This window comes from Fundulus heteroclitus, chromosome 4, assembly GCF_011125445.2.
Source record: "Fundulus heteroclitus isolate FHET01 chromosome 4, MU-UCD_Fhet_4.1, whole genome shotgun sequence".
Lineage (NCBI taxonomy): Eukaryota > Metazoa > Chordata > Actinopteri > Cyprinodontiformes > Fundulidae > Fundulus > Fundulus heteroclitus.
Window position 1 is genome coordinate 20,776,652 of NC_046364.1, and position 26,127 is coordinate 20,802,778.

The following is a 26,127-nucleotide window of genomic DNA, read 5'->3' on the forward strand; positions in this document are numbered from 1 at the left end:
TAAAAGAAAACTGGATACGGGAATTAGCCTGGAAAAGCTTGACAGGCTGGTCATGGTGTATAAAAACAGCGACAATACTGAGCAAACTGTGGCACAGAAAAACGCACAATCTAAGGAAGGAAGAAAGAAAGAGTGAATAGGAGGCAAACGTGTTTTGTGATATTTAAAAACAGCATCTCCAGTCGCATCAGTTCGTCCGTCAGAGGAAGAACCATAAAGATTGATCTAGTCTGTGTCCTCAGAACATGATTGATTGTTGACTACATACTCTGTCTCACACACCAGTTCTCTTACAGCGCTCAAAGGTCAGGTGTTTTTTTCCACATAAGCAGTGTTTGTGTCCCAGATGTACTTTGTGATGATTCAACGTGTACACATAAGAGTAAAAACGCCCATGCGCCAAACACGGCACCCCCTTTGCACTGAAGTTCTGGGGACACGTTTTTGTTTTTTTGTCCTGTTTAGGCACCAGAGCTCAACACCAAGGATTACTGAAGCACTGTGTGGCAGCAAAGCAAAGCATTTAAATGCAGCTCTTGCCTGCATAATTTTGTTTTTCTGTTCAAACAGTAGTTCAGTTTACACCAAAAATCCCGACGAAGAATATAAAATTCCCAGAGGAAAACACCGAGGCTAAATGAGAACGACAAGCAGTAATATACAGAGGACGGAAAAATAATAACGGGGGGAATTCCTACGTGGTGAAAGTACGTAAACACAGTATAGCCAGATTTTTACCTCACCGCTGATCTCAATACAATTTACGTTTCACTTTCTGAAGCCGGTCAATGATCTTCAGGTTTTAATGGTGACAGTTTAACACTTTCTGCCTCGGTAGTCTTTTTACGTCTCAGGTGACGTTAAATCAAAATTTAATCCCTTTAAATTAAACTTATTCTTCATAACTGATTTGTGCATCAGCAAAAATAGGTTTTAAATGCTCTACGGCCTGTTCTGGGTCTTGGCCAATGCTTGGCATTTAGCTCATGTACCTTAAACTGAGGGCAAAAGGTATTTTTTAGTTATTATAATACACTGTAAATGATTCATTTATGGTCACATATATAAAAGTATTGGCTAACTATAGTCACGAATGTATGCCGCAAAAAAGGGATTTTGGTAGGTCTATATTAGAAATTTGTTTCAGCATATTTCTTTGTAATGTAAGACTGTAAGGATTTAATTTTAGCAAGATGGGCTTCTTTTTTTGGTAACAAATACTAACTAAATATTATATTTAGAGTTTAATACCAGCACAACAAACATTAGCAGGAGTCACTTTACCAAGTCAATACTGTCCAATCAGACGGATGGATTCAAAGTCTGGTGATCCTAGTTTCACACAACACAGTCAAATTCAGCTTATTATTCAGGTTTGTTTTTTTATAAGATGCTGATTAATAGTAATGATTTGCTGAACTTCCTTTATTAAAATGTAATCCCACATGTATTCATCACATTCCAATGGTTTAAAACACTTTTCTGTTTTATTCGTTCACTGATGTGTGTACAAGAATAACAAAGATGTTTACACAGACTGGGGCATATTAGCTTTTTATTTGGGTTTTTTTGCTTCTTCTGCATTTTTCCAGAACAGCTAACTATTACGAAAATTAAAAACAATATTTTAAAAGTAATCAAAGAAGGGGGGGGGGGGGGTTATAGCACATTGCTGCAAAAATTTAAATCTATGAAAGGTTGTCATTTATTGTGGAACTTCCTTTTTTTTTTTATATCAAATCTCCTCTGGTGTTAAAGGAGACCTTTAAAATGACCCATTTAATCTATTGTGAGCTGAAAGGAGGTGTTGTGGCTTTCCAATAAGAGGGAGGTGGCATTTCACCGTTACAGAAGTAAACACTAATACTTCCAGTTCTTTACCAGGCAAACAGATGTGTTTTTCTGAAAGGTCAAAAAATACGAACGTATGGTCAATAGTTTGACCTTGGACTTAGTGTGGAGGAGGGCTGGAGGAGAGAAAAACATATACGCAACGAGAGATCTGGGGTTGGGTCTCCACGTCTGTCACGAACATGGACCGTAGTTTGGGACATCTGAGCCGCCTCTGAATAGTGACATCTAAACATAACTTTGTCCTGTATCAGGATCCAGTGGCACAGATAGGAGATTTAATACATGACCTTCAGCGCTGACTCCCACCAGTGTACATCAAAGACCAATCCTAATTAAAACGCCCAGTTTTGTTTTGTTTTTTTGTGTGTTGGTGATTAAATAACCATCGTATGACTGAATGGAACGATGGATTATTGAGATTAGCAACCTTTTTAAGGGATTGAGTTGTGAAAGTTCACCACGCTCAGGCGGAAGGTAGGAGAATTTAAAGAACAAAGATTTTTACACAGTACCCCGCCTGGAGATATCTTAAAAGATTGGAGGGTGGAAGGTTCATTTCAGCCAGCAGGTCTGCGGAAGAGCAAAAGACCCCATTCATTAAGGAAATCCTTAAAGAATAAGGAGAATGTGACAACGGCAAATGTGAGCATTACAACAGGATTTTTTTTTAAATAGTGGCACGTAACGATAATTTGAATTCTGCATGATTCCTTATAATGAAAATTATGACAATAATAAAAAGACAGCAACTCGACTGCAAGAGCAAACCAGAGGTTGTAGAGAGAGCTGTCCCCTCTTTTTAAAGAAAAATATCCAGATGGGCTGTCATTGGTGGTAATGCTGGCTTCATGGGGATGTGTAGCGAAGGCGTAGCCATGACATAAAATTTTCACGAAATTTCTCTGACTTAAATTATCTGCCATCGACGTTTCTAATTCTCAGTCTCATAAATGCCGAGAGGAGATGGTAGGAGCTCCCGTGAACATGTCTTACTCTATCAGTCGCTAAGCCAGAACCCGTTTAATATGAGGTAAAAGGTTGGAGGTCTCTGTAGGGAGAGGCCCTGCCCCTACCTGCTGGTCAGCTGGCTTAAAGAATGCTGCTATACCTTCCTCTCACTGACACTGAAAAAAAAAGTAAAACTCAGACCTTTGAAAATTGCTACTCAAGCATTTAACACAACTGTTTAACGTATTAATATCAGTTTATTGTGTCCCTTAGGTCACTGAAGAACAGGAAAGCAAAAGGATGTGTTATTTTCTGCAACTTGAAAGCTACAGCTAAATCTGGCAGGTGCTTATTAGATAGTCTTGCTCTGTTCATTAAGTTGTTGTGGAACCACCTTGATAGTGTGGAACAGTGATATTTGTGCACAACCCGTGTCCTCCATCACACCATGGGATCCCAGGCCATCCATGCCTAAAAGGCTCAAGCATTGCCTGCAAGTGTCTAAATCAACATATACCACATTAGAAACTGATTTATTGAAGCAATAAAATAATTTAACTTGAATAAAATGATTTTGTTGGAGATGCAGTGTATTTTAAGAATATCTTCTCAGGAAAACACATAATATAATGTACCAAAAATACCACACACGTGCAATTGTATTTATTTGTTAAATTCAAATGTCTGTGTTTCCCTGCGTGCAGTGCTTCTTTTATTTGACTGGTGAGCTATCCATGCAAAGCTAAAATCCATAGCATCGCGTCTATTTCCAGGGGGATTTTTTTTTTGTTCCAGTGGGCGGAGTCATGGATAAATGCGCCGCCGGCAGGGGAAGCGGTGGTGAGTGCGCCGAGGTTCTCCTTCCGCCGTCTGGATGTGCAGAGAGCCGTCACACATCGCTGGGAGGGTAAGCCTTTGTGAGGATCAAAATCCCGCGTTTTACCGCTATATGAGCGCCTCGTTTGGGGAGGTGGGAGCCCCGGCCATAGAGGGGCGTTATGGCGGTGGCGAGCGGCGGCGTGAAGCGGCAGCTGTGGCGGCGGCGGCGCTCCTTTGTGTCCTCCATTGCTGCGCTCACTGACAGGCAGGCAGCGGCAGGAGCCGCTCCGGGTTCGCCGCTTAGAGCCTCCGACTAACGGACGCTCCAGACCGGCTTGTGCTCCAAAACCAAATGTTCTACTTTATCTATTCATTTATTTATATTGAAATAAGCAAACATTCGAGGCTTCGGGTGCGCTTTCGTGGCGAACCGGCTCGGTTCGTCGGCAGCTAACAAAAGCTCGTCCGTCCCTCACCGACACGACGCGCTCCGGTACCGCTTTCAGCCCAGGCTCGGTGTTAACCTCTTAAAAAAGGAAAACGACATTTTTATTATAAATATTGTACATGTGTATTAACAGTAGCTGCTCAGTCAGTGTCTATAATATATTTAATTAGACTTTTTTTCGTTTTCTGAGGTCCAAATCTATCCGGTTTCACTCGTGTTTTTTATTTTTACTCGTTAAAAAGAGGATGACTGTGTTTATTCCCGGACGAGTCGGTCCAATCTCCGCTGTTTTAACAGAGCTTCAGTCCTTCTTCTTTTTTTTTTTTTTATCTTGATGATGGTGGCCGGGCAGGAAGGCTAACTTTCTGACTCGGACCCGTCAGCTGACCGGAAACGTGACGGACCTTTTAAAAATGGACCTGGACCGACCCAACCAGTAACCACAGCTCCGCCTTTGTACTGCGATTGTTGCTAGATATGATTTCCAGACTGGGATGGAAATGTGAAAACAGTAAGGGGGTTTTAAAAAGCCATTTTCGGTCTCTTTGTTACAGTGACGTTACATCTGGCACGATGCACCAATCAGACGCGTCCTGGGGTCACGCTCACTTCCGGTTTTCTTGGAAGGAGCGACTTGCTGCTTTAGATTAACAGACCAAAGGGAAAATGGGCCTTTTTTTTTTTTTTTTTAAATAGTTTAATCCACAGAAAATTGGGGACATTATAAATTTATCCATGAAAGTTAATACTTTAATTTTTCATGATGAAATGATGGGAGTTGTTTAAAATGAAAAAGAATATTTACTTGTATTTGACTTGCAGATCAACAATCAGAGGCAGTTCAGGGAGAGTCTGACCTCTAGCTTTAACTTTTAAAGTTGGTGGAACTTTAAAAGCAGACACACATCCTGACTGACGTTCATAATAAATCCGAGATTTATTCCAAGTGGCTTAATTGAGTATCTCTTCTTGACTGAATTGTTACGAATCCTCCAATAAATGTTTGTTGTCCTCCGCAGAAAATGTCCTGTGGGCTGTGGAAAGAGACCGTGGCTGTCGCAGAGGATTACATGCGCCTGCGCTGCTCTAGCCCACACCCAGCCCCTCCACCTCCCAGTGAGCCCGCTGCTGCCATGAGGCGCCTGGCTCAGGACGTGGAGAGCCAGCACCAGGCTCGTTTCCACGCCCTGACCCAGAGCTTCCTGAGGCACAGCCAGACGGACCTCTGCACCAGCCTCTGGAAGGTGATGGACGAGATGGTGGGGGACGGACACTTTAACTGGGGACGGGTTGTATCTCTCTTCACCTTCGCCGGCGTGCTGGCCAGACAGCTGCAGGAGCAGCAGGGCAGGAGCCCGGGGCCGGACCCCGGGAGGCAGCATGAGCCGGTGAGCTGCCGGGAGCTGGCGGAGACCATCGCCGATTACCTGGAGAAGCACAAAAAGGACTGGCTACAGGAAAACGACGGATGGGTGAGTTGGGACGCTCATCTGATACGGAAGCTGCAGTTTTTTGTTTTTTGTTTGTTTTGGTTTCAGACGTGGAGCCTTTTCAAAACACCCTAAAAATAACTTTATCTGGAAACCACCTGGTTTGACATAATTCAGTTTATTTCCTGCCAGAGTGAAACTCAGGGGGTTTTATTCATTTTTTTTAGCTGATCCATTCTCAGGGTTCTGATAAAATGACCGTAGATTTAGTTCCTGGAGACAGACTAAATTCCAGATTAATGGGTAAAAAAAAAAAAAAAAGAATTTTGCTTAAAGATGCAGTTGGAACAAACTCTGAAGAGTCCCGAGAGCTTTATACAAACTTAAAAACAATGCGAGCTGAATGACTCGTCTTTTATGAATGGGCTTGCCTAACAACCATGTAAACACACACACACACACACACACACACACACACACACACACACACACAGAGGGCCCTCCTGTCTGGAGCGGAGCTGGCAGCTGGTTTCAGACGTGTCAGCCAGATGGACTTTGTTGTAACAGTCAAAGCTGCGTTGAATGCCAGCCCTTCTCCACATTGAAGGGCAACGTTGTATGACCAGAAAAACACGCAGCTGTAGATCGGGGGGGTGGGGTGGGGTGTGGGGGGGGGGCACCTGGGGCCGACGGCAGGTGTGTCCGAATGTGTTGCCTCAGTGTGAACGCAGGACACAGTCCCACTGTAGTGACTGACATAATCTGTGTTTTGGAACCTAATATAGGTTGACTTTGTTTTTAAAGATCACGACTGAGCAGCTGTCTGGCCGTTTTTAAATGTTAATGCTTTGCCTTTGAACTGGAGGTTTTATAATTGTTTTTTTTTTTTTTCTGCCTCCTTCAGGACGGGTTCTGTAATTACGCCCACGGTGCCAGAGGAGCGAGTCAGGACTCCTCCATGAAGACGGCGCTGGTTGCTGTAGCAGGAGTGGGCATCGCCGGGCTCACCTTCCTCCTGGTGCGCTAGCTGCCCCCCCCGGTCCGTCACCAGTTCTGGCTGCGTCCCAACGAGGAAACGTTCGAATCGTAACGTCGACGCGGCAACGCAAGGTTGAACCTGTAGTGAATTCAGGGTTGCGGTCTCACATCGGATTGTTTGCACAAGCTCGCGACTCCCTACAAGCATCCATACTGACACTCTGTTGCTTGTTCCTAAAGATTGTAAACCAATTAGAAATGCCTTTTTTTTTTTTTTTTTTTTTTTTGTTTAAATGTCAAATGACTGACATCAGTTTGCATATCTTTGGTTAATAACTGAAGCACAAAAACTGTTTTTCCATCTGTGCAGCTAAAATACTTTTTCAATTTCTCACAAACCTGGGTTTAGATTCTAAAGTGATCTGCTGCCTTTAGTCGTGTTTGATAAACGCATTTTTAGGTTGTGTAAATTAATATATTTATATGAAAAAGACACCTAAAGCAGTAGCCCTCTGCTGATTTTTTTTTTATTTTTTTTTATTTTTTTTTTATTTTATTTTTTTTTTTAAATGTTTTATTGGGTCAGCAGAGCTGTAACAGCGACGATGACCTCCAAATGGTGCTATGACTTGGTAAACTATTTCATATCCATCTACCCAACCAGTGACCAATCGGGCACATTTCATTGCATTTGACATTCCCCTCTCCAAAAACAACAAAAAATGTAAACCTATTTTCTGATATTTATTTGACTTTTTGTAATAAAATGATTTGTGATCTTTCTTTGGACTGTGTGTGTGATGTACATCTAAAAGCTGGCATAACGTTTTAGGATCCAGGTGAGCGTGAGCGTCCCGGGGACCATAAATGACCCCCTTCTCTCCCGTTCAGACACATCATCGTTAATAAGAGATGTTCTGTCGTCTCCTCTGAACAGCACACGGCTCCGCTTACAGTAAAGGGATCGGAAAACAAAAGTGACCCAGCTGGAGCCAACTGACTCATCTAATTACTGACACCTACATGAAACCACAAATTACCAACTTGGCCATGAAAGCTGCCTTTATGGCCACCTTGGAATTACACGGCAGTGGCTAGACGCCTTTTCAAACGTACCCCTTCTAAAATTTGTTGCACAGCAAAATATGAAAACCTTATGGAATGTTCCTTCATTGTTGCAAGCAAAGAACATCTTTTGTAACTAATTTTGCAGAAAAAAATGCAATCCAGAAATTAAACTTTGCAAAACCAGATCAAATTGTGATTTCTCATGTAATACAAAACTAACTTTTTTTCACTTTTTTTACAGATTTAATATTAAGCTTTTTTTTCCAAATGTCTTTAAGGTTATTTTACGGTTTGCATTCTTTTCAAACTTTTTTTTTTTCCTTTTCAAGCAGATTCTCCTCGCTTCTAGCGCTTGACACGGACATTGACCAATAAAAATGTCGTTGCTAACGTCCATGCAGACCAATAGGAATGAGTCTTTGCTCCTCACTCCAGAGGAAAGCCCGCCCCCAGAAGTGAAGAGGATGAGATCTGTACAACTCAACCTAAAAAAGAGACATTTGGGAAGAAAAAAAAAAAAACAGAAAACCTAAAATCTGTAAAATAAAATATTTTGGACTAAAATGTTTAAAATTTCTTGGATAAACTCTAAGTTACTTTGAAAACTTTTTAAAGAAGTTTTTACTGGATTGTATTTCTTTTTAATTTCCATTTACAAAACATGTTCTTCGCTTGATACAACATTGGAACAAAATTCAGTCCAAATCCAACCAGATTCACATTTCAGAGGGAAACATCTTGCCTCCACAATGTTGTGATAAAATGTCATTCGTCCAATCTAAGACCAGTCTTTGCCACTGGGGGGCCACAAAGCCCAACTGTCCCCCTCAGGGTCGTTTCTCTAGTTGCAGCACGTCGTTTTCAACAGCAAGCAGAGCAGCTTAGGTCAGGATGCAGTTTCCCTCTGGGTCGTCTTCGTCTATTTTGATACTCTTCATTCTGACCAGAGCAGCGACGGAACATCATAAATGAGGAAGTAAACGGCAGGTTCTGAATTTATCAGCTTTCAAATGCTTTGCACAGTGGTGTTATCGACACGCTATCTTCTGAAGCACACTTCGAAGCTGCAGCAGTGGGCCTGATACTTCCTCCCTCTGAACCTCCTGCTGTCTGACTAGTAAGGCTCACCCAGCCAGCAAGGGTTCAGGCTCAAAATCCATATGAACCTGGTCAAATACAAGAAAAATTGAAGCTGCAAAAACAGACATTTTCTCCAATTAAAAAAAAAAAAAAAAAAAAAAAAACTGAAAAGTGCGGCATGCTTTTGTTTCCACACCAAAGAACGACTGGGCTGACGTCAGTCATTCATATTGTTATGGCTCATCACTGATATTCCCCTCCCCCGTCGACACCAATCCGCTGACATTGCTTCTCTGGTTCAGTTAAACGCCCCGAGATCCAAACGTTTGCTTTGTGTGCGAGCGCCAGTGAGACGGCGGCCATCCACTGTATAGCTTTTATAAACAGCATATTCACATCATTAAAAATCCTCATCTTTGTCATTGCAACGTTGTGCAATCCGCTGAAATTTGTCGTCTGCCCCAGGCAGCATCCTGGGGCTGAGGGTCATGCTCCGGGACCCACAGAGGGGAGTCTGGGGACTTGCAGCCTTCACAGGATGCAAGCATCCAGCTCTAACCACAAGGTGGCTGGCTGTGTTAATCAACCCGCACCCAGAAGTAGAATCACGCCATTCCTCCAACCTGCATATCCTGACATCTTTGTGCTGAAGGATTTGTCCTGCGACAGGCCCACAAAATGCTACCCAACGCAGCTCATGGTGCGTTGGCCTACGTTATGCTTAAAGTTAGGCTAAACATTTAAATGTAATGACATTGTCCAGATATCAAACTAATCACTCGGATCCTAAAGCTCTAGGCCTCTGTACTGACCAATTGTATTCGGTACATTTAGAAATCTTTATTTAACAACCTGTCACCTGTGACAAACGGGAAAAAACAGAAATGTGCCAGAATTGGTAAATAAACCATCAGGAAAGCCACGACAAATGTAAAAGTTTATTGAACTGCTGCTGTACAGTCAGAAGTGGACGGGCCCACAGAGTCTGTATTAGATGAGATGTCTCTGAAAGGTGACAGTGACAGAAGAGTTTTCATGCTTGCCATTCAACAGGAGGCTGCACTGAGGTTAGCAGACCACTGCAGACCTGCAGCACCAGTGAAACGGATCGTTTCCTTCAGTGCACAGCCCGGTTTCACATCTCACTCACTCTGAAGCGTTTCTCCTTTCTGTAAAACACGACTATACCCAGCAGTGATGTGGCTTCCTGTTTCCTGTTTGTGTTTCGGCGAGTGAACCCCCCCGCAGCGTACGACACGCAGCTGACGGATGTCTTTATGTTGCTTTAACTTATTTGAATCTTTACAGAGACCTGAGATCATGTAGAGGGTGTTCTCCATGACCGCTTTAAAAAAATAAAAACACTGAGCTGGAAGGCATCTCCTTTATAGGGCTTTGATGTTGAAACTAGTTAGCAGGTTTTCTACATAAAGAGCAGGGGGAAAAATGCCCCCTTTACAGATTTTTGCTTTTATGTCACACTTCAATATTTCAGCTCAAACTATTTTTGTTTGGCACGTCAAAGAATCAAGGAGGTTTTAAAGGAGGCCAAAGTGTGGTAACAATGTGTCTATTAATCAGAATCTGGTCTGACACACATACCTGGCCATGTAGCCACATGTGAGTGAAACTAGAAACACAAGCAGATGGCATTCAGTTCCGTTTTATTTGTTATAAAATATGTAACAACAGCACATTGTTGCAAATTTCCAAAGAGAGCTCACGTTGCTTTACACTATTGTACACTTGTTCATGATGCGAGGTTCTTCATAAATATTCAAAAAAAAACATTTCTGACATTTTCTTTCTCAAATGCTCACACTTTAAACCAACATCAAAAAGGAAAAACCTTAAGCTCACAGAAAGTTAGCACAGCTTAGCATGAAGTCTGCAAATAGCTTGGCCCAGATCAGGGGTGTCCAAAGCGCGGCCTGCGGGCCTTTGGTGGCCACCGGATTGACTTTGTGCGGCCCCTCAGCTGCAATTCATAAATAATTTGGCCCATCTCTGGTTGATGGTTTAGACAAATTACAAAAAACGTATAATCCGTTTACAATTGAAAATGTTAGGTACAACACAAAGCGTTGGACTTTTTTTTCTTTTTAAAAACAAGCTTTTCGCAGTCTCTTTAATTTCAAAGTAAATAGCACCACATTTAATAACTATTACTCAAATGCTGACTTTACTGCACCTAAATCTGATTTTAATTCATTAATTGCATGCTCATATTTTGTGGTGCAGGTAAAAAAAAAAAAAGTCACAATTTTCAGGTGTATTTTAGTTTCGTTATTGTTATTTGGCCCTCGAGTTCCCTAGACTTGAAAATTTTGGCCCATGTGACAAAAAAAAAGTTTGCACACCCCTGGTCCAGATACAAACAAACAAAACCCCTTAACAAAAAAGGAAACATCCCAAAGAAAGGTTTGACATATTCAATCAACTGCTATATCATATTTGACAGTAACTCAAGGAGAAAACCCCCCAAAAGAAAACTGCAACTAGTAGTAAGTTAGCGTAGCTTAGCATAATAAAGTCTGCGTCCAAAGAAAATTATATCTTTGGACACCTATATTTCCCCACTGTGGGATAATAAAGCATATTTCTATTTTAATCTAGACTTTAAAAATCTACTTCATTTTATGTCTTGCAAGAACTGTTATGTAGGGGGTCTATTAAAGAAATATTTACCAGGTTAGTTAAGCTAAACGCTGCTTCACACAAATAAATGGTGTCCATCTAATTGATCAAAGAAAAGTACATGTGTTAAATATTATTGCTTAATGCGTGTGCTATTAAAAAGTTATGTTTATCAGAGGGGGTGGTTGCTCTTATGTTCCCAGGCTTCCCTGTTCCCAAGTGGCGTATGACACTATCTGAAAAACATGTTTTGTGGTTTTTTTTCAGCTCTGCAGCTTATTTTTGGTGGGTAGGCTACTGTGGGAACACAAGTGGGTCAGATGGGAGGTTAGATTCAAACCCCAAACTCAGATAAATATGAAATCTAATAATGACCGCAGCTTTTATGTTTTTATTGCTGCTCCGTAATCATCTTTTGACAGCGGAAAACGGATATTAGATATTTTAGACCATGGAACATCAAACATGTCAGGCAAATATTAAATTAAACGTCCCAAGAGTCTTGAATGTAGACTCGAAGGAACGATTAAAACTCCCACACAGACCCAAGTATCCGTTTAGTGACCTAAACAAAGAAACCCAAAATACATACAAATCTTAACAGAGCTTTTTTTTTTCCCCCACCCCCTGTCATTTCTAATCATTTTGATGGGATTGAAGCAGATCCTCCGAATCCAGGCGGCCGAAAAGCTTCTCGACTGGCATCGTGCACACGCCACGCGGGTTTTAGGCGTGTGCAGTCATAAAAAGAAGCGCCGATCAGCAGCCGGATCCCTAGAACTGCTCCAACCCGTTTGGATTCACGATGAAAGCCAGATCAGATTCATTCGTTTGGGCACACAGAGGCCTTGTGACCAGCTGTCAAAAATCTTTAGGCTGATTTTCATATTTTCATCAGGAAGTGCCCAATAGGCCAGAGAACAAATCTCTCCTTTTTTTTTGCCGGTGTGCACATCGTTTCTCCACCTCCTACTGGACCGAGCATTTGCTTCTCTTTGTCTTGGCGCCTCCTTCAGGAAGCTTCTCCCTCACCACCTTTGCCATCTGATCACATGAAACACGAAAGGTATGCATGTCAGATCCTTTTTTTTTTTTTTTTTTTTAAACACACAATCTGATTTTGATACGCCTTTGAGACACACCTTAACCCTAAATATACTTCTTCCTGAATGACATGCAAGCTTTTATTTTGCATCCAAAACAAAAAAAGTTAAACAACCGGTTTGCAAAGGTAACCCTAAGCAATTATCCAAAAAGTACTTTTGAGTAAAAAAAGTCTGAATTAATCCACAAACCTCCTCGGCATCTGGAAAGCTGTTCTTCTCCAGCTTTGAGTAGATGAGTTCATCCCCCAGGGACACCTCAAAGCTGTCTGCGGTGGTGGGAAATATTATGAAAACGCTCAGGTTATGAATGAGGGCAAACCACAGACGCAGAGCTATTCTGAGAACACAAAGCTGCAGCCATGTCCAAACAGGTTCATTTAAGCTAAAGCCTTTGAAGCATCTTTCTAGGCGGTCGTTTGAACGGTAGGAAGAAAGCAGCGCAGCCTTACCTGGCCTCCCGGTGACTCCTTTCACCTTCACTCCGGGAATCTGCCGGAGGACGCCGGCTAACTCATGGTAGCGGTAGGCGTAGCTTCAGTCTTTACTGTGACAGAAGACAGACAGACAGACAGACAAGTACGGCACATGAGCAGGTCTACTGGTACATTGCACGGTTAAAATAAACTGAAAACAGAAGAAGAGACGTTTGGCTATTTACAATTGAGAATGTAAAGAGTACAGGAGATGTTTTAAAAGAAGAGGAAGTGGAAAAACCTACCAGTACTCTACAGTCACCGTGGTCATGGTTCAGCTATGAGCAGTCAGATTTCCTGTGAGCTCGGCACTCAGCTGAGAGGAGTGAGATGTTGAGAGAAACTTTTTACTACCAGAGAGTAAGCCACGCCCTGTTGGGAGGCTGGAAAGCTGCCGTGCATAACTTTCATAAACAGCCCAGATTTACATAGCATGTCTTCAGGCGGCCCGGCTCTCTGCAGCATTTGACTTTGAGGTAATGAAGCTTCCCTCCTGACTTCAGAAAATGCAAATTTACGGCCGCACGTCCACGGCTGACCTTTTGCAGGTGAGCAGCTGTGCATCCCCCGCTCCCCTTTGGCCGGCACGTTATCGCACAGGTGCAGCGGTGATCAAAAGCGGCGCAGGAGAAGGTATTGTGCCTGGATTCAAATACCAGCACGCAATCTCAGAGACGGGGCTGCAGGAAACAGCAGATCCATTGTCTCCTTGTGCAAGCAGTACGTCCCCGAGAATCCGAAAAAGCCCGTTCAGATGCCAGACTTCTCCGGGTCGGCTCCTGAGCACAAGTCACTGGACAGCACCGCGTTGCAGAGCTACAATTTGCATGTTTGTGAATAGCTTGTTAGGCAAGATCTCCACGAGGACCACCAATAAAGACCATTTACATATTGTGTGCAAAATTAGACCCGCCCTAAAAGACAAGAGCAAATCAAATTTCTCCTGCCTAACAGGGATCAGCAGGTCACTGAAGATTCTCCAATCACTGTTGACGTTTTCCACATCTGTAGTGAGGGGAGAGCTCAGTTTCGGTTTAAACGGCAAAGAACCTGATGCACATGTCTGAGTTTGGTAAAAGTGAGACAGCGTTTCAGGAAACTCTGGTTTTATACGTAAATGAGGATGATCTTGTAATTGAATTTATATATTCTTAATTCAGTCAAAGGACACTGCACTCTTGCAATTTCTATTGTCTGTGTTATCATCTTAGAAAAAAATATAAAATAAAACCTAAGTGGTGCATCTATTCAGGGGCTTTTTTTTTTATTATTAAGACTTTAACCGGTTAAAACAAAAATTTTAGTGATTCAGCAAGGTGGAGAACATAACTGTTCAAGTACCGTATTAATAAATGTTAAAAACATTTTCTGGCTTGAGTGACATTTTATTTGTTTCAAATGATATTCAGTACAAAATGTATACAGTAATACCCTTGTGTTCATCAGTTCCCCTGAATAAAACAGTTCATTCTGCTCAGCTCATGCCTCATATCTGTATCTATAAGATACACGAGATTGGAGTTTGCTCAAACAACAGCTGATGACAAAGATATAGCAATAGTACCTTTGTAACAATAAAAACTAAAAAGCAATGGACACTTTCAATACAATAAAATTACATACATGTTTCTGTAAAAGTTGCATTGCAATCTGCCCATTTTTCTTTCTTTTTTTTAAACAAGAGTTTTAAATTCATGTATTTCTTATTATTAGCTAAAAGACAAAAGGATACAAGTTTTTATACATTTAAAAAGAGTTATCTGGTGGCAATCTGCAAAGTTGCAGCAACTCGGTCTCAGTGGGCCTCTCTGAAGCTGCTGTAACAGATCTACAATGCACTTGGTTTTGTTCTTTTTTTTTTTCCATTTTCTTTTGGTAAAACAAGGCAACTTTTCAAACTTCAAAATAAATAAAGCCTCTGCAATGACACTGTACCTGTTGATATATCCAGTTCACATGTATATATGTTCAGAAACTTGTACAAAATATTTTAAAAACCACCCTCCCCCCAATGTCTAAAAACAAGAGATTAAGATAGCTGATGTGTTCTGCGGCGTTTTGGTGAAACGGACGAGAACACAACAGTCTGCATGCACAAGAAACACAGCAGCATTCGTCCAGTTCGTTGGCTTCACCTTCCTGCTCCTTGGCTTCAATAGTAGATAAAAAATAAAAAAAAACACAGGCGCTCCAAATAAACACCCACACACAAAAAAAGTGTCTCACTGATCACAGCATCAGTCTCATTGATTGGTGGGATTTTTTAACTCCGCCCCCTGGGTTGGGAGGGTCATCCTGAGGGAAGGTAACCTTATCCGGTGTGTAGTCATTTCTCTTTAGATCTGAGGAGAAAAGAAATTGAACAGGACGTGTTAAAACGTAATACGTGGCGTTTGAAATGACTCAAACTGAAAACATTCAACTTTGTGTGGTTTCAGGTTTTCCATCAAAACAAACCATCCGGCCTGTTGAAGATAGCGCAGACGCTATAGGTAGTTCAGGAAGAGCGACGCAATTTTGAACTCTGCCAAGTGTGTCCACAGCTTTGGTCTGTAGCAGCTTTCAGTAGTCAAGACCAGGGCTCCATCTGAATACCCTAAATAATAGCTTCCTGCTTCTGTTCCTTGACCTTTCATGGGGTCAACAGTAAGAACTATCATGGGGAGGAAAGGAGCTTCAGACTGCTGTGCTGAATTTGGACAGCCATTAACTCTGACGTTATTACGTGACAGAAACGCTCATAGGTGATGTGAGTCAAAACTGGGCCTACATCCTTCTGAAAATGAACTACAAAGTGTGTGGCCTCTTCTCTCCTGACATTTTCCTTGATTTCCGTGTGGGGGCTGTGCTGATACGTCATGGCACACAAAGAATTGTGGGATACATTAAGGGTTCTTAGCATCTGAAAGGGATGTTGCGGGGTTCCTAGGCAAAACTAGCCGCGAGAGGGAGCATAAGGGATACTTTTCCTACGTCCTTTCTTATTGAAAGCACTATTCGGACAGCACTTGTCATGACGACCGCTGATGCACTTCTGCTTTGGCTAAAGAGTCCTTGCCCTGTAAGAGTATTTGGATTGAGCACAGGTAATATTTTACACAGGAAAGAAAAAAAAGAAGGAAATCAAGAGTTTTTACACATTTTTGTACTTCCGTTTAGGTCTCTACTGCTTTGAATTGCCATTGAGCCATGATGAAAAATAAAATCAGATTGGATTGGAAGCAACGCGAGTTGGGCCCCTCACATGCACAAAGGACCTCCCCTCTCAGCAGGGGTCCCCTCTTGCTATAAAACTCTCCTCCCACAGGACAAAGATCAGTCTTCTACTTCTGACCAGACTCGGAGACGACCACTACTCCCGGGAGCAGTCCAGGACAAAGCTACTTCTTCTGCCTGGGTCAAAGGAGGAGAGAGGCTGGCATGAGAACAGCTAGCACTATGCGGGCCTCAAGACCCCAAAAGCCCACAAAGTGCACAGAGCAGCCGTTCTGTGAAACTCATCTGCCTGCTTCGATAGAGTGACCAGGGCGAGAGAGGGGAATTCTCGCCCTCCCAGAGATGCATCACACCGATCAAAGCTAAGTTGCACTCTGACTTCTGCAACCAGCCGCGAAGCACAGAATGCTGAAACAGCTTTGTTTATTTCTGTCAGCTATCTGCAGGACATCCAGGCCTCGACCGATGCTCCACGCTCCGGCAAGCTCATGGCTACATGCCTCCAAGCTGCCGGACCACGCTGTCGGTTAGCTCATAGCTGCAGAGCTAAGCCACTAGTCGCTGCTGAAGGAACAACGGTTCCCTTTTAATGCCTTCCTTGGATGACCAAAGTGGACTGAACTGACACGAGGCATCAACAGGTTGGACAGAGAGAGATCCAAAAAGGACAGGTTAAAGGTTTATTGGGAAATGTTGTGTGATGCGTTACACATGGTCGCTTTTAAACAAAGGGCTAACGGAATTAGCCCATGCTAGCATCCGGCTCCTTGGCATTGCTGATATGGTAAAGCGTGTTTTTATGGTTAAAACAAAAGGTTATCTCCACAAGGGTTTCATACATTGATGGGATATTAATGTTTACGTTATCCAGCCCACTCATTATGACTAAAATAAAACCTAAGCTTTTATTTGTTAGCACCGAAAGCCCGCTAGCCAAAATGCTATTAGCTTGTGGTAGCTTCCGGACATTCAAAGGACATTGTCTTAAAGCATAACGCTTGTTTGTTTCTGCTCTGTCGATGGATAGAGATATGAGCCTTATTCCCCCATTAATATTGAATATTAATGTCAGTTTAATATTCAATAGTAGATAACTTTAGGCTTTAACCGATTTAGCGACCAATCGCTACAGCGACTCCTAGTGCCCGGAGGTAGAATAGCATAAACAAAGGCAAGCGATCCTAAGTAAATGATTTTACTGGGCAAATCAGTCTTTAGAATGTTATTTACCCAAATAATTTTCTGGTTAACTTGGGACTTGCATTGTGAATGAGTTGAAACACATACCAAATGTTTTAAATTAGTAAAGCTAATTTAACCTCAATTCACATTCTTTAAGACAAACTTTGGTTCTTTAAATCAAACAAAATGTTATTTAATCAAGTAACGTTTTGTTTACTCAGGATTCGCATTGTGAATGGGTTGAAAACATGCCAAATGTTGTTCTAAATTAGTTAAGCTAATTAAACTCCATTCCATAATTTTTAATCAGATCTGCAGTGAACGGGATTCACCAAATTATTCTGATGATCAACCACTTTTGTCTTTTGTTTCTTTTGCATGTTATTAGTTCCTTAGCTTAATTTCTTTTGATATTCATTTTGCTTAGTAGTTTAGTTAAGTTTCACTAGCCTAGTAGAGAGGATTTGTTAATCGAAATATAGTGTTAATTCAGATAAACAGCATTATATAGTAATGTTCTCTGGATGTTCATTCCATTTCTGTTAAAATCTTGAACTTGAAAAGAAGTTGTCACTCCTTAACTCTGTGTGTGCAGAGTTTGCCGTTAAAAGATCGCTAGTGCTCGAATTCATCTCTTTCAACCATTGTCCTGATATCAGCTTAAGAGCTGATCATCACCAGACAATACTTAACAGACAGAGAGTTATTTATAAACATGACATAACTTTAAACAGTGTATAATTGCACAACAGCTTCTAGAAACAGATTGAGCACTAAAAAATGAGTCATCTCCAAAACCTCCCGATTGTTGCGTCAAAATTGCTGCGGGCTCTGTTGCCTCACCAAGCAACCCAAGCGGAGCTCTGCCCACTTCACTTTTATAAAGAGGAGCACATCAGCTGGTTTTCCGGCTGCATGTGCTGCACAATGGCTGCAGGAAAGGACAAATGTTGATGGCTGCAATAAACATGCATCCTGCACGGTCTCCCAGTCACAGAAAACAGAGACGTGTGGCTTCATTTTATTTGTGGTGCCAATCGCCGAGTCAGGGACAACCTTCCTTGATATTGCCGAGGAAGGACTGGTTGCCAGACATGTCCCCAAGTGTAGCGTTTGATCAATGATTAAAAATGCGTGTAGAGAGTCATTATGGTAGCTGGGTGGCAAGAGGTTAGCATCTTGCACATAACAGCAGTTATGGTGGGAGGGGGCAGCCAGCTTCAGCTTATTTGCATAAATTAAAAACAGCACATTTTAAATTAGCTAAAAAAAAATAGGTCATAGACCTAACCTAAATGTTTAAAGGAAGCATAGAGGTCACCCATAAATAGCAGCATTGCTTTTTAGAGCAGAGTATTTCTATGTGTGGTTAAAAGATATTTCCTGTGTGAAATGAAGCAACCAATCAGCAGCTGGAAACCATCTCTCACCTGGAAGTTTAAGTTTACGACAGCAGGAGTTGCAGTGGTGTTTAGTACGGAAGTTTCTGAAAGCGTCGTCTCCGAGGTTGGCAGGTCCGAATATCATGTCGTATGATCTGCAGCAGCACAAATATAACAAGCAGGAAGATGGAGAGAAAAGCAGCTCTTTACCTGTGCACTTGCTCAGTATTAAATGAGACATCGGTGACTTGATGTGAGAACACTCACCCTTTCTCCCCACTCTTGATAACTGATGGATCCGTCAGGATCTCTCCAACGCCTGCAAAGAAATGTATCACAAGCAGCATTATTAAAAAGACAAAAAACACAAGATTCAGAATGTTTGTCGCATTTAGTTTTTTTTTTTTTCCATTAACCTTGCAGCTACTTCTTAACAAGTCAGCAAGCGAGTAATAAATCTGACATTGATGGGCTGAATTTTCTCCTCAGGGCCTGCAGACACTTCTTACCCTGCAGGTCGAGCACCAGCAGCTCTCCGCGGGTGTACTCGTACGTCCAGTGGCTGAAAGCCAGCATGGTTTCCTCCAGGAGGTTGGTGGGAACAATCTCGTCGCCGTTGTTGTTGTTGAACTTCCTGAACTCGCCGGTGATGCACTCTTCTATAGCAAACCACTGTCCAGCTGAGTGGCAGTACAGCAGAAACACCTCCAAAAACCTGAAGCCACAATGAAGGTGACAACTTAAAACAGATGAACAGCAGTTCATGTTGGAAAGAAAAAGGCTACAGAGAACAGGAGTTTATGCTGCCATCATAATGCTCCAAGACTACGGGAACTTTTGCTACCACAAGCTTCCAAACACATGTAGGCATTAACTGCAGCGAGTCCAACTGAGAAGCCAATGACGTGGCTGGGATGCAGAGCATCAGCGCATGAAAAGTGGAAAATAGCAGCCTCCCATTTACTACAGTCCTGTGTGGTATTGTGATGAAAATGTCATATATCGCACAGTCCTGCTACATTATTTCATGGCAGTTCAACTTGGGATCATTCCTTTTTTTCTGAATAAAATAAAAGTAAGGATGCTCAATCAGAACTTTAGTAAGGGTCTGATCTGCTAATTAAGCTTTTAGCCTATTTCAGTTCCTCATAAGATATAAACAATTCAACATTTATTTTATCCAGTGAAAGAAAATCTCAGTTTTGCTGTTTTAACAATTAAATGTTTATAGTAAAATAAAATGATTTAGCTTTTTACACCTTTTGTGCTTTCTTTGACTAAAAATGGTCAAATGTGTCTTCTCCGATCAAGAGAGTGTTGTCAGCTTAATCTGTTAGCACAAAGGCATGCTGTGCTCAATGACGTTAAAAAGAAGAAGTTAATTTCCGATCAGCGAGAGCTCCGATCAGGGCAGGTTAACTATAAGAAAAACAAACAGGTGATCCAGATAACCAGACAGTTTCTCTGTACGTGTTTAAAGCTAAAATGCTGTTAGTGTTGGTAAATCAAACTGAACATTTAAAAGCATTGTGTTAAATGATGTGTGTAGTAGCCATAAATACAGACGCTGACCAGTACAACGTACGTTTCAGACATGACATCACGTTAACTAGGGGTGTAAATCACCAGCTGCATCACGATACAATGTTATATCGATTTATTTGAATAACGATACAATATTTGCTGATAGCAAATCGATTTTCAATCGATGGGATCGATGTGATGCGATATCATCTGCCCATCTAACACTATTATACATTAACTCCCAGAAAAAAAACTGAATATGATTTGACCATTTTATGTCTAAGCAGGCATTTAAATCAAAAACAACATCCTTCTCATTTTAAAATAATCATAATTATAAATGACTTGCTCACTTTAGTCTCAGGCCTTGCGAATTTCAAAATAAACGTGCATCTTAAAAATTACGATATGGAGCAATATTTTTATTTTACGTCAATGTAATCGGATCGTCAATCATTTAATCGATATATCCATGTGGATCGATGTATTGTTACACCCCTAACGTTAACACGATGCACTCCATATTTTGTTGAAGGTGGGCCAGCGGGAACAGTGAACCCCAACATGGGCTCCTTTTTTATTATCACCTGAAAGGGAGAGCTTAGACAAGCTACAACAGGTGTGCTCTACTCATTAAAGTAGATATAACCAAGCTTCCAGTCTGGCTGGCAAAGACATGGCAGCACAGAGCGACAGACTGCTGTAATATTTAATATTTACCATCAGACGACTCCTGACGGTAAATATGAAATATTTTCTCAATATGTCTCCTCATATAGACAGGGCTCAGAGAGGGGTGGTGATCTTAATTTTCAGGAAAGAACATTTTCAACGTAAAGATGGACAGATGGTGATCTACAAGGGGCTTTGGTCACCATGTTGAATGTCCATGCGCCTCCAATGTCTGAGTGGAAATTCTTTATACAGATTTTGACCTACTTATCTTGGATGCACACTTTAAAGTTAAACTACACCCAACTCTGGATATATAAAAACCCTGCTACACAGGAGAAACAAACAAAAAAAGAATAAAAATAAATAAAAACATCAAACTAATGATGAGGGAGATGGGTCTCTGAGACACATGGAGGGGTCTGAATGCAACTAAAATGAACTTTACCTTCTTTTCCTACCTGCATTTGGTTTCTTCTCGGCTTGATTACCATCTAATGTTCAAAGGGACATGTATAGTGTCACAAATTGCAATATCAGGACAGTGGATCTATCCCTCTATTTGAATGTAATATTAGATTCTGAGTAGATGAAGACTACTTGGTGGCTAAATACAGGGATGCTAGGTCAAATGAGGGAGCAAATAAGAACAGATTTAAGGCAGTATTTTTATGAAAATGATGAAAAGTGTCCCCAGAAACACTCTTGGATGCTAGCAAAGTGGTTCTAAGGAGAAAAAACGTAAAACAAAAACTATAGGCAGTAATGCTGAGTCTCGACACTGAGAGGGCATTTGATCAAGGTAATTAGTTGTTCTTATATCTAAACAAATCAGGGTTTTTCCTGCTGTTTATCAAAATCTATGAAATCACTACTTAATAAACCAAAAGCCAGAATAAAAATAAATGGAGCTGTATCAAAATCATTTGGCCAGGAACAAGAACCCTGACAGGGCTCTCAATTGAACCATTGTTTGCACTGTTTATTGAATCTTTAACTCGGTCAGAATAACAAGATTACTGGTAAAGAAAATGATCAGAACTCAAGATTTCTTTATTTGCAGATCCTGCTCTGATCATTTTATCAAACCATGAATACTAAATCTGGGAACAGCTATCATTTTATGGATTTCTGTAGATCGGGCTATAAATTAAAACATCTGAAAGACTCAAAAGTTGCATTTCAAATGACATAACCGTCAAGACTCAATTAAATTGGAAATTAAAGCACATTGAATATTTAGAAGGGGAAATCTCAGAAGAAAAATCATACAACCTTAATTCTGATTTACTAAAACCAGGAATTAAAGGAAGACACAAGGAGATGGACTCCAATGCCGATATTAAGTTTTGAATCTCAGATCAAATCAGTAGAAATTAACTTCCTGTATCTATTCCAGATGACCTCCGATTAAGGTTGATGACAAGCAATTTAATCAAAGGGATATACTGATATCACATTACAACTGGCAAAGACAAAAGAAAAAAAAAAAACGACAAGATTCCACACTCTTCAATTGGCAAAAAACCCAACAAAAAACAAAAACAAAACAAAAAACAAGGTGGACTGATGGTCCCCGGCTTGAAGCTTACTACATATCAGCTAAATTAGGGATCCTGTTTCGCTGCCCAGATTACGTGGAACAAAATCTAAGAAAACGTATCTGGGACGGTGCCAATCCAAGCAAGGTTAGGAGACAGAAGACTTATTAACAGACGGACGGAAACAGGAAATAAATGGATAAACTTCTCTGTTAAAACATGATTAAATGTTTTAACCAAAAATCATATGAGACAAGAGTTTTCAGATGTTGAAAAGACGGCACGGTGTCAATAGAAGTGATTTCTTTACATTTCCCCAGGTACGCCATCACCTAAACTGCTCAGTAAAAAACAAACAAACAAAAAAAGCGTATACTAAAAGTATTCTCTAGTGCTTCCAAGACAGACTCCAGCCATCTCTACTCTATAGAGGACTTGAAGAGATTAAAACAATAAATAGCACTTCTATAATGTACATCATGCTGGAACATATGCAGATCATCTGTATGGAAATGTCTTATCAGGGTATTTTAGTACACCGCTCCAACAAAGCAGCCATTCAGGTTCTTCCAGCTGTTGTGAGGTTGTGTCGTTCCCAGGAAGCCAATCATCATCACCTTTTATTGGCCTGACGGAAAATAGCTTCTGACAGTAGATATATACAGAACTAGGGGCTATATTTGGAACGGGTATCACGTTTAATTGGGATCAAGTTCTTTTTTGGTTAATGCGCTCAACTACTGTAATAGCTAAGATCAGATATTTATTTGGAATACTGAGTTTATCTGCAAAGAAATTATAATGGCTTAAACCGGACATCCCGAGTAGAGATGGATGGCGTGAAGTTATCTATGATATATTTGTGATGGAAAGAATCCCTTTCTCAGTGAGACTCCAGCAGTGGCGGTTCTAGACCAAATTTACCAGGGGGGCCAAGGTGGGGCCAGTGTTTTTTCACAGGGGCACAGAAAAAAAACATTAAAAAACAACAATAAAATGGCAATATTTAACTATGGAATAATATTAAATGAGCCACTTGTGGCTCTGGAACTGCAGGTTTCAGACCCCTGATCTAGCAGTTGAAAACTTTGCCCCCAGCTCAATACAGCTAAAGCTAAACGTGAAACATCTTAAGTTTTAAATTCTTTTTAAGTAGAGTAAAACTGTATAGGTAAAAAAATTATAATAATATTGGTCAAAGTGACCAATCAGTTATGGTTTCTTTGCCATTGCAAATAGTTATGAGAAGTTTATTTAACATCATGCTTTTAGTACAGGAGCCATAACAGGGGCCAGGACCATTTCTACAGGGGCATGGGCCCCTGTTGGCCCCTGTCTAGAACCGCCCCTGGACTCCAGTAATACAAATTTGAAGACATCTGGAGGAAATGGAAAATGTACATTTCCCTGCTGAGACGCCCTTCTTTTGTTTACATCTCTCTCTTGTCCAATGAGATTAATTCAAGTGTTTATTTTCTTGTATTATTATAACACCGTTCCTGCATTCCTTTTTACAATCATAATCATCTTCGTTTGTCACTGCAACATATATTCCAATGACATTTGTCCTCTGCTTTGTGTGCTCAAATCAATAAAGAGCTGATAAAAAAATAATACAGTAGATATAACCATAAATAAAACAAGACCGTGTTCTATGTGAACACGGTATTCAGGAGAGGACCAGAACCCGAGGATGATTAAAATCTGGGATGTTGACAAGAGTGTGAAACAAACTCAGACATTTCTGTGGCTCGGCCTTCTTACCTCGGTGAGTAAGGTATGGTCTTTGGTCTGATTTGATTGAAGGCAAAAGTCAGCTTCTGAGCAGCTCGTTGCTGCTGAATCTCCTGGAGTGATAAGAGGAAGACACCGTGACCAAAAATCAAAGGACAGGTTTAAACTTGAATATGCAGTGGGAAAGAAAACGCTGAAGATGGAAAAGCTGCCCCAGAGGCTTGACGTTTGGTCTAAAGAACAAGTCTTGGATCTCTCCAGAGGTTTTGTGCAGCGCAGCACACCGTTAGAGCTCTTACCCTGAGACAAAGATGCAACACGGTGTCCTCCTTGTAGATGCTCTGCCACGTCTGGACCACCTCAGGCAGGAAGGACTTCACTATATAGAGATGTCCAGGCTTCAGGATGTCATACTCTGACCAGGTACAGAGCACCTTAAGGGCACGTCTGAGTCCTCCGCCCATCTCCTCCTTGCTGAGAAATTCAATTTTGGCACAGAGGCCCCGCTGGGCCCAGGAGGACATGCTGTTGTTGATGGTGTGGGGGGAGCTCTCCTCCAGACGATACACCGTCACCGGCTCCCCTGAAGCAACACAAAGCAGGAAGTCAGCTACCTGCTTGACTTACTTTAGATTCTTTTCCCCCCAGATTATTCTCCATGACAAGCACTCATTTCATCAGCTGCTCGCTTAAAAGTCATTAACTTTAGGATGAGTCGAGATCTGACCCGACATTTGCAGCTTCTTCCACTGAACAGAAATACTTTTTAAATGTCCTGTAAGTTAACAAGTTGCCTCCGGAACCAAGAAAGATCATCTGTTTCGCCGAATCAGACCATCTGGACAGAAACTGAAACATTCAGAGCACATCAGACCCACATGTTGCACCGACAGTGACGCCGTTTGTGGACGCTTCTACGCTGTGAGATGACTCAAAGTTAACCATTTCTATTATCGGAGAGGCTTAAAAGTCATGTCTGTGGTTTATTGAGGCTGTGAGAAAGAGAGAGAGAGCAAAGCTTGGCAGATAACAGGAAGGCTGAAGACCACACAGGAAGGTTTCATCGTTTAGAGCATCCAGCCTCTGGGGGATTTCTTTTTGTTCAATTATTTTTTTTACCAGCATAACAGATAAAAGGCTGCAGTGTTGTAACGATACTAAAAGAAAGATGCTCTACATTTCATACCATTTTTGATACAGCAGCAACATTTTTTTTGAAGGCACAGCTTTCTGGTTAACAGTAAAAACAATATAATACTCACAACATGACAAACTTAACTTCAACTTCCCTAATTAGGGCAAAGCCGGTAAATAGGAGTTAATTCAGCCCTCATATAGAGATCTGTCACTTCACTTAAGTGTCACTTCCCTGTTTAGCAATACTGTTGATCAGACAAGTGTAAATATTCTTTATGGAAGTTTGTACGCTTGATTCAGTCCTGCAGTTATTATATTCTATTATATTTATTTATCTGTAATGTGCCACAATGTGTTTCCTTTTGCCTGTCAATTTGCTAATCTTACAAAAAATCTTTACTTCTGAGGGGACAAAAATAATCATTCTATACAAAAAAGCAAAAATATAACAGGGATCTAGCCCATACCAAATACCTCAGCTAACTAAGGACCTCCTCCATGCAAATATATTCAGCAGAAGCCCTGTTCAATCTCTGTCTTTCTGGTGCATAACATTTTCTTAAGTGATCAGTTCCAGCTGCAGGGTAGGTTGCTTATGGGTTCCTACTTTTTCAGCTCTAAATGTCAGCTTCACTCTGAGGCTGATTAAAACAAAGGTCATGATGGAGCCATTCGCCTCCAGTGGCTTCAGAACCAAACGGAGGAGGCGCACCGGCTCGTTTTGTTGCTGTAGTATTTATTAGCCGCAGCAGTGCTGCGTGGTGCACAGCTGAACACTTGGGAAGCACATCTCGACGGGGTCTTTAGACCGACAGAACCCGGTCATTGGACTGTGTCTGTGAAGCTAATATTTAAAGAGGCGGGGTTAGCTTCAGTCATCCAGGAGCTTTACTGACCT

General features: G+C 41.3%; 2 protein-coding genes and 1 long non-coding RNA gene across 5 annotated transcripts in view; 1 reads left to right on the forward strand and 2 right to left on the reverse strand.

Moving 5' to 3' along the window:
* The first annotated feature begins 3,598 nt into the window (after positions 1 to 3,598).
* Positions 3,599 to 6,772, forward strand: bcl2l10 (BCL2 like 10). The gene is made up of 3 exons (XM_012850930.3): positions 3,599 to 3,709; positions 5,089 to 5,541; positions 6,404 to 6,772. The coding sequence occupies exons 1-3, from the start codon at positions 3,677 to 3,679 to the stop codon at positions 6,524 to 6,526; spliced, it is 609 nt and encodes a 202-aa protein (XP_012706384.2). The 5' UTR covers positions 3,599 to 3,676; the 3' UTR covers positions 6,527 to 6,772.
* A 3,500-nt stretch (positions 6,773 to 10,272) lies between these two features.
* Positions 10,273 to 13,763, reverse strand: LOC105916410. Its single transcript, XR_001165063.3, has 4 exons — positions 13,087 to 13,763; positions 12,818 to 12,912; positions 12,558 to 12,634; positions 10,273 to 12,306 (listed from the first exon to the last, which is right to left on the reverse strand). It is a non-coding gene; the product is annotated as an uncharacterized LOC105916410 (long non-coding RNA).
* A 442-nt stretch (positions 13,764 to 14,205) lies between these two features.
* Positions 14,206 to 26,127, reverse strand: part of trpm7 (transient receptor potential cation channel, subfamily M, member 7) — a 62,542-nt gene continuing 50,620 nt past the window's right edge. For all 3 annotated transcript variants that reach the window (XM_021309685.2, XM_021309684.2, XM_021309686.2), the window contains exons 35-40: positions 24,392 to 24,675; positions 24,123 to 24,205; positions 19,131 to 19,336; positions 18,889 to 18,940; positions 18,670 to 18,776; positions 14,206 to 15,183 (exon numbers count right to left, since the gene is read on the reverse strand). In XM_021309685.2, the coding sequence (XP_021165360.2) occupies positions 15,071 to 15,183; positions 18,670 to 18,776; positions 18,889 to 18,940; positions 19,131 to 19,336; positions 24,123 to 24,205; positions 24,392 to 24,675 (845 nt within the window). In that variant the 3' untranslated portion in view covers positions 14,206 to 15,070. The remainder of the gene's footprint in view (positions 15,184 to 18,669; positions 18,777 to 18,888; positions 18,941 to 19,130; positions 19,337 to 24,122; positions 24,206 to 24,391; positions 24,676 to 26,127) is intronic.